Genomic DNA, 8,628 nt, shown 5'->3' on the forward strand with positions numbered 1-8,628 from the left:
TCTCATTCTCGTTACCTAAACTATGAGTTTTGCGAAGCTATTTTTGGATAAAGGTTTTTTTTAAAAAAAAAACTGCTATGTTCTATGTTTAAATCTTGCTGATTTTTTATTTTACTTTATACTAGTAGGTTTTGTTTTGTATGATGTTTAAATCTTGCTGATTTTTTATTTTATTTTATACTAGTAGGTTTTGTTTTGTACAAAAAATAGTTATTTTAAAATAATATTTCTAATATGTTTGACCATGCATGCTTTTTTTCCTTTTATTTTATCCAATCTATTTTATATGTTTTTATTTTTATTATCTTTTATTGATTTTAATGAATAAATTTAGTGGATACAAATGAATAAATGTTTCATTTTGCAAGATCAAATATCTTGATCTACATAAATAATTATTAAATGTTTGGATAAATTTTTTGGTTTACAGTTATAATTTTTACTATGAAAGAAAAAATATATCAAAATAATTTGTATACTCAAGTTTTTTTCTTGAAAAAAAAATATGACATGCTAGAGAGCGTAAATCAAATTAAATTTTTAGTTTCTATCTAATTAATATTTTTATTTTTTCATTCTTATTTTTAATTTTTTTTGTGTAATTGATTTTTTTTATTTATTTCCTCTTTCGTATTTTAATTTATTAGAAATGTAGTTTTATATGATATTACCACTTTACATTTTTTTTTAAAGACTAGTTTTGTAATTATCTCTATTCATCTTTCGATATTTAATTTATTAGAAATTTAGTTTTATATGATATTATCACTTTACATTTTTTTTTAAATACTAGTTTTGTAATTATCTCTATTTGTTTTTTATAAATTTATCACGATCTCATAATATAGGTTACAAATTTTGCATATTATTTTTTAATATAACTGTTTTTAAAGTTGTTTTATTTGGATTTGATTTTTCAAGATGTTATGCTAATTTATCTAGAATGTTTTTTGGGGTTTTATACAAATGAGATTTATTTTTTAAAATAAAAAAAATATTTATTTTTAAATAATATTGTTAATGTATTTAACATTGCATAATATTTTTTTCAAGTACAAGTTTATTTAGTCAGTTTGCTGACATGGTTTTGTATGTAAAAATAACATTTTTTTTTTAAAAAATAAAAAATTAACAGGTTTTGATAAGTATTTTCCAAGCTATTGGTTGGTCATGACTATACCTCAAGTTATTTAATTTTTGTTGTTTTTTACTACAAACTTGTGCCATCTAAATATTTAATGGAAAATTTAGATTAGACGCTTATCTAGTATTTTCTCTAAATTGGAGTTGTTATTGTCAAATCAGTGACGAAGCCATGGTAATGGGCACATGGCCTGTGGGGGTTAGACCAAGATAATATCTAGAATATATTGAAGGTTAGGTTAGGTTAATATCAAGTTAGAGCGTTCGAGGATTATATTATGATTGTGGCTGTGCGGTTAAAATAAAAAAAATATTTGAAAGGATAATAGTAATTATTTTTTAAAGTATATTTTTGTTTAAAAGTATATTAAAATAGTATTTTTTATTTTTTTAAAATTATTTTTAATATTAATATATTAAAATAACTTTAAAATAAAAAATAAAAAAAATTAACTTTAAGGGTGGTCGTGCTCAGGGAGCCCGATTCGAGGTTAAAATTGCGTACAAAAGCTTAGGGTATCATGTGCAGGGCGGCGCTCAAATGCGGGCTTAGGGTTAAGTATATATTTGATATTCCGGTATATTTTATAATTATAATTTTAAAAATAAATAAATTATAATTTTTTAATAATGGAGGTTTAAAGATAGAGTTTAATGGTGGGTGCCTTCAAGTCGTGATGGTATTTAGTCAGTGTTTAATGGTGGGTGCCTTCTTATAAGACAATCAATGAAGAGGGTATGCCAACCATTTAGGTGGTGGCCAGTAAAGACTTGAGACTAAAGGGTTTGCTCTCTCTGTGGTCTCAGGTTCGAATTCTTGGTTGCTCATATGATAGCCACTGGAGGTTTACATGGTCGTTAACTTCAGGGCCTGTGGGATTAGTCGTGGTGCGCGCAAGCTGGCCCAGACATCCGCGTTAATCTAAAAAAAAAAAATGAAGAGGGTATGCCAATGTACCAAAGGCCATTCATGGAAGGAAAGTTGTACACCCACTTCACCGTGGATTTCCCTGATTCTCTGACTCCTGATCAAGTTAAAGCAATGGGGACTATTCCGCTTAGGCCATTAAGTCAGTTGACAGATATGGAGCTGGATGAGTGTGAGGATACTACACTGCATGATGTTAACATTTGAATAGGAAATGATAACGAAGCAGCAGGCTCGCGAGGAAGCATAGATAAGGATGAGGGCATGCCTCATGGTGGTCAGAGGGTTCAATGCGCTCAGCAGTGAGATAACTGAATTGAATAGTGGAGGAACGAGGAGGAAACCAAAGGGTTGTCGGTAACTTTGGATTGGAAGCGCTGTTGGGTGGCACCACTCGTACTTCACCTGTGAAACATGGATGATTTCGAAAAATTTTCAGGAACGGCCTGCCTTATGGCACCATATGTTTCTCGACAGTGAAATATAAATGTTAAAAGTGCGTAGTTGTTCCATATAGTTTTCGTGCAGAAGTATTGGAGAGATTGCATTCGCAAGTTTTCACCACATATGGAATGCATGTAGGCTGCAAAAATCAGAGCTCTGTTTCAAATCAGCTTCTGTTAAGTGTTGAATTTAAGGTCTGGATTTACCTCAATTGCCATGAGAAGAATACCTCTAGTAGAGCAACAGAATTCAATGAGGGAATCCAATATCTTTTAGCGTTAGGAGAGTGTTGCTTGATATCCATCCTGTGGAATCTAATATCTTCGAAGAAGATTCTCTGGTTCAAAGGAACAAACAGAGTAGAGGCAGACACTGGTTCTGGATTTCAACCAATAAAATAATTTCATTTAAAAGGTGTCTGAGAGTGCAGACATTACTCGCATGTATTCTCTACCTTCTGGAGATACCTAAATATCTGGGGAATAGAGAATTTTGGCTTATCCCCAGATTTAATACACAATCTTGCTACAGCTAGAAGATTTTTAAGCTCTCTGGAGTCGTAATTGTTTCCTAGATCAGGATCAATCATCTTTTGAATCGAACTGCGGAAACGGGACTCTTGGATCCACTGGATTAAATCTGTGCTTCCTTTTTCTGATGATTGACCAGTTATCAGCTCCAGGATTAGCACACCAAGCTGAAAAGTTAAGTTTCCACATGCATGGTCCATACAATCTGCAACGTGAGACAAGAATTAACAGTCACGAGTAATTCTAAGAAAGCATCCTGAATTCCTCGCGAGGATGATGGTTGGAAAGAACCTTCTGAATTCGAGGAATGAGGCATTGTTACACAATCTCCAACGGAATTAAGAAGGCCGACATCAGAGATCTGTCATGAGAAAAGGGACGATCTTTTTGGCTACGTTTCTCTCAAGTTTGACACCAACACAACTCAAACACAAGAAATTCGAACTATGTTGGACTCCTATACTATCAAGATAAAGAAAAGAAACATAAACATACCTTTGCAGTGTAGTTTTCATCTAGCATTACATTACTTGCGCTGATGGAAACATGATATATTGGTGGGTTGCTGAAGAGAAGCAAATATTCCTGCATCATCGAATAAACATGAGTACAAAGCTTCTAACTGTGGTCAGCTTCCAGGTAGATTCTATGCTAAAAGCTAGGAATATTTCACACATCCAGTTGCTGACTCCACAAATTACTTAGCAAACGATTGATAATCAAGTTTTTGGAGCAGCATCGTTTTTAGGTTAAGCCAGATCTCAATCCTCCTAATTCATAAATTATGCAGAAACTATGATATCATGATTCATGACTTACCAATGCAGCTGCTACACCAATGGCTATTTGTAACCTTGTATTCCAATTTAAGGGAGTTTTAAGAGGATCTGCCAAGAGCCAAAGACTTGTTAAGAATTAAAGTTTGCAACCATGCATCAGTTACACGTTCTTCCCTGAAAATTACCATTGAGATGTTCCTTCAAGCTTCCATTTTCTACATTGTCAAACACTAGCAACCTGCAACATGTGTTAATACACAAAGTGAAAAGTCAGAGCAGTCTTTGCTCCAGTGCAGAGCGAATCCATGACAACAGATTTGCTTTAGAACAAACATAAACCGATAATTTCCAGCTAGTAATCTCAAAATATTTTGAAAAAAATTCTTTTAATAGCTTTAAATTCACATTTGACCAGGATTAAAAGGTCATTGCCCCAACATTACAAGTTGAAGTTTGGATTCAGTTAATTCACACATCACTTGATCATAAGTAGCCAAGTTTTAAGGCTGCATCATCACGTGAAGCACCAGTGATGCTCTTCAAAATTTTGTTAGGTAAGATTAAAACCTATGTCTGCCCATCTCTTTGCCCTGAACCAGGAAATAGTTTGCTGCTTGGTGTTCATCAAATGTGTTCCGCAGATCACACGTGCACTGGTGCACAGTCACATAAACAAACAGACCATATACTCTAAAATCTTGCCCGTGTTTTAAAGAAAACTGAAGCAGTGTCCCCTGGAATCTTTTCTCTGAAAAATAAAACATATGAAGTAAAGTTAATTCAAAAGTCAGGCATCAAACCTTTTACATCCTATGGAAAAGCCTTTAAGTGGAAGAAGGTGGCGATGATGCAACTGCCCCAAATGTTGAACTTCCTCGAAAAACTTTTCCTTTCCTTGATTCAAGTCTTTTACTTCCTTCACCAACGCAACCTCGCCATCTTGAAATCTAGCCCTGTAGGCTGCCCCATGAGTATTGCTATATATTATCCGGCGAAAACCATCCGTTGCCCTCTTCATGTCTTTGTACGAGAAGCGCCTCACTAACGATGCTGGACCTGCAACAGCAACATTTAGGAGAGAGAACAAAAAATCTTAATCAAGCCAAAACAACATTACATGTACAATCAACAGCAATACCATTCAATCTACCATACTAAGCCGTTCAACAAGATCCAGCATGTCAAGATGGTTATTTACTTGTATTCAGTAAAATTAGAGAGTACAGAAACACTAGAGAGAAAAGCTTGGGTTCAATTCTCATTAAGACAGCGAAAACCCATTTCTTAATTTTTTTCCTTTTCTTTTCACTCTCAGCTTAGATACCTACCACTAGAACTCCAATTCAAGAAGCATGCGAAACTTGAGTACTACCCCTATTAAAGATTCTGCATGCGAAACTTGAGTACTACCCCTATTAATTCCAAGATTGAGTTAAGGGTTCAACAAAATTGAGTTAAGGGTTCAACAGATTATCAATTCCAAGAAAGACCAAGTCTCAAGAACTAACTAATTAAATCACAAAAAGTTTGTGGTCAAATCATAATCACATGATCACAGTAACTGAGGAAGAGCTCAAAAGACAGAAGAATTGTTCACGTTGTTACAGGAAATCAAGAAAGTTAAGTAGTACCAGATCGAGAACGGCGAAGCCAAGCAAGAAGGTAAGGCCTCATCTTCTGGATCAAGCGATGCATAGTTTGTTGCCGAACGCTATCTACAGTAATTGTCGATATTTTCTTGTCTTCTTGAACAGTAATGCTAGTCGGTTCACTGCAAATTAAATTTCATTGCTTAATCTTATTAAATAATGTTTTATTGACATGGGTTTCTTGCAAAATCTGCAGAAGATTCTTGCTTTTCATTTCAAGTACTGCAACTTGGCAACTTGGTTCTCTACCAACCTGTTGTTGACGTTAAGTTAGTTACTCCTTTTCCTTACGTACACCTTTCTTTCTTTGTTTTCATGGTGGTTGGTTACCCCTTCATCAGCCTAGTATATTCTCATATTAATATATAATTTCACAAGAATATTACTTTTCCTCTTTCAAATGCACTCATGCAACTATGGTTGACTTGCTTAAAATGAAATTAAGTCTAGGCGGGCAAAAACTAGAAACCTTTAATTATAAACTAGAAAACTGGTATGTACATTTAATAAAATAAATTAAAAATTATATGTGCTGATAAATATAAAAAAAACTTTAACACTAACTAATAATTGAGTAGAAATATCAAGATAAGATATATAATCTTGTAATACAGGAATTTCTTATTTTTTTAATATATAATAATTTTTTAAGAAAAAAAAAATTTAAACTCCGCTGGAAAAACAATTGTTGTATAATTCCTCATTTTTTTATTAATATATTTTTCTTTAACAAAAAATATATTTTGTTTTGCCTTGGAGTCTTAATTTGATAAAAACCAAAAGCAATTGGAATATATATATATATAATTTGAAATAAGAACAAAGAAGTCATCTCTTCAATTAAAAAATATAAACAAAAAGTTAACATTTTGAAAATTTTAACTGAGCATATTTAAAAAATTTAGAAACAACACCCCAATTGTGTATTGTCGCAGGAAATTCTTTGAAATCCTTTTTAAAGACAAACGACAGAAAAGAGAACAAATAAAATTCAAGAAAAATAATCGTAAGAATAATAAAGGGCTGTCTAGAAATTGATATTATAAAAGAATTTATTCATGCAGGCTGCTTCTCAAAAGACAACACATCTAACATAAACATTCAAAATCACTCGTGATTAGGTGCCCGTTTGTTTATGCATGTGTCTACGTTTCAATCAAAAAGCATCTGTTTTCATCGCGAAGTTTTCTGTTCTGTTCATCTCAAGCTCGTTGACATCAAAAAAATAAGAGAACTGAGGGATGCACAGTTGAGAAGAAACATTCTGCGTCATTGGACCCTGCCTGTAGGGAGAAATCGGTTGCCTGCTTGGACCATGATAGCTTGCAGAGTGTGCCCAGCTGGGATTGTTGAACATCATATTCCCTATCATCTCTGTGGCAGGATCATAATTGTATTGAACTGTGGATTTTATGGTGCTGCTACTAGAAAGGCCGCCAAAGTGACCGAAGTCTTCATGGTTCATCATCATCAACATGGGACTATTGATAGGATTGACATTGAATGGAAGCATCTGTTGCAGCTGATGAGATGGGTAGCACGTAGCCAGTGGCATATCTATTGGTTTGGCACAAGGAAAGGGTTGCTGGTTAAGAGCCTCTAATTCAATATTCTTCGGAAGTAATGGAGCCAGAAGGCTTGATTTATCACTAATGGAGCCAGCTGCATTAATCCCTGACTTGGAATCTTCCATCAAAAAGGGGTTGCCTTTTAGCTTCAATATCCAACCTCTTGCAACATCAAGTTTAGATTCGAAAACTCCTGCAAGTACCCTGAGTTGCTCGAGTGATAACAAGTTGAGGCGATTATCCCATGCAGGGAACTTTGCTTCCATACAGGCTTTGCGCAGTTTAGCAATTTCATCATCCAGTTTCTTCTTCCGAGCTTCAAAAAAAAAAGACAAATCTTGTGTTTTCTTTCGGTCTGCACCTTCCGACCTAAACCTGTTGATAATGCGTCTGACCTCAATGCGATCGGTTGGCCAGGTTTCGACATCAACAGGATGATTATTCAGTTTTGGCCCCAAAATGATAACACATGCATCTACACCACAGAGAATTTGGAATTCCCTTGCTTTCTTTGTCAAACCCTTCTTTCTTTTGTGATAAGTAATCATCCGAGATCTCTCATTGCGTATGAGTTCCATGGTTAGCTTACCACGACCCATTTTTCCGTTTTTATTCACCTAGCAACACAAGAGTTTATCATCAATATGCTCTATTTACCTAGCCATGCATAGATCTTCCATTGCCTAACTAGTAGAAAACTTAAGACACTAAGCAAGGGATCATAACAAAACAGATAACACAAAAACCCTAATAATAAATTAACAAGCTGGCCTTAAAACCATAATCTGTGGTTTCTTCATCTGTTTCAAAGAAGTAAAGGACATGTACATTAAGATCAAACACTGTAAAAGGCTAGCAAAAAAACAAGATAAGAGACATACAATATATAATAGAAGGTAAACGAAAATAATCTTCTTTTTAGAAACAATTATTGTTTTCAAGTATAAAAGAGGAGAGTAGTGCAATAAAATTAAGAAAGTACCTTAGGTTTTAATGGCGTTTCCAACCTTGTAGTTAGTTCCAATATGAGCACACAATAACATAGCTTCAAGCCATATGTATATACAAGGAGAGATTAGCATTCCATTTATGGAAGTGAATCACAATCACATATTTTTTGAAGAAAGATTAGGGTTTCTATTATCTTTCCATAACAATACTGTCGTGTGTCTCAAGATCTTGCATGCAAATTTGCTGACTTGCAGGCATTGCTAATTAATTCCCGCATTATTTGCCGACTTGCAGGCATTGCTAATTAACTCCTGCAATATGCTTAATGAGTGAGGATAAATTTTTAATTTCAATCAATCAATGAGGAACTGCCTATGAAATAGGGACTGCGTCGCTGGTGATTGAAATATGATTCACCAAAATCTTTTATTATATAAAAAATTTCAACAAGAAGTTTCCTTTACAAGGGTCCTTAATAGTGTGATATTGAACTTTGCTGGGTCTTAATGGTGATTCTTTTTGACCTCCAAAGTCTGATTGAAAGTTAACTATCTCGGATTGAAAGTTAACTATCTGGTTTGCCTCGATTCGAGATGGCTGTCACAGGCTATGAATAATATGAGCTATCTGGACACG

At 34.1% G+C, this 8,628-nt stretch overlaps 2 protein-coding genes across 3 annotated transcripts; both read right to left on the reverse strand.

Moving 5' to 3' along the window:
* Positions 1 to 2,891: 2,891 nt before the first annotated feature.
* Positions 2,892 to 5,768, reverse strand: LOC105139740 (probable receptor-like protein kinase At1g49730). 2 transcript variants are annotated; one of them, XM_011046305.1, is made up of 7 exons: positions 5,456 to 5,768; positions 4,625 to 4,880; positions 4,010 to 4,062; positions 3,865 to 3,932; positions 3,541 to 3,630; positions 3,337 to 3,406; positions 2,892 to 3,250 (listed from the first exon to the last, which is right to left on the reverse strand). In XM_011046305.1, exons 1-7 carry the CDS (start codon positions 5,517 to 5,519, stop codon positions 2,949 to 2,951), a joined length of 903 nt encoding a protein of 300 aa, XP_011044607.1. In that variant the 5' UTR covers positions 5,520 to 5,768; the 3' UTR covers positions 2,892 to 2,948. The 2 variants fall into 2 exon arrangements, with proteins under 2 accessions (XP_011044607.1, XP_011044608.1); XM_011046306.1 differs by lacking the exon at positions 5,456 to 5,768 and adding an exon at positions 5,153 to 5,196.
* A 776-nt stretch (positions 5,769 to 6,544) lies between these two features.
* LOC105139741 (agamous-like MADS-box protein AGL19) lies at positions 6,545 to 7,980 on the reverse strand. Its single transcript, XM_011046307.1, has one exon. The coding sequence runs from the start codon at positions 7,638 to 7,640 to the stop codon at positions 6,630 to 6,632; it is 1,011 nt and encodes a 336-aa protein (XP_011044609.1). The 5' UTR covers positions 7,641 to 7,980; the 3' UTR covers positions 6,545 to 6,629.
* Positions 7,981 to 8,628: the final 648 nt, after the last annotated feature.

Source organism: Populus euphratica, unplaced genomic scaffold (assembly GCF_000495115.2).
Source record: "Populus euphratica unplaced genomic scaffold, PopEup_1.0 scaffold122.1, whole genome shotgun sequence".
NCBI classification, from domain to species: Eukaryota; Viridiplantae; Streptophyta; class Magnoliopsida; order Malpighiales; family Salicaceae; genus Populus; species Populus euphratica.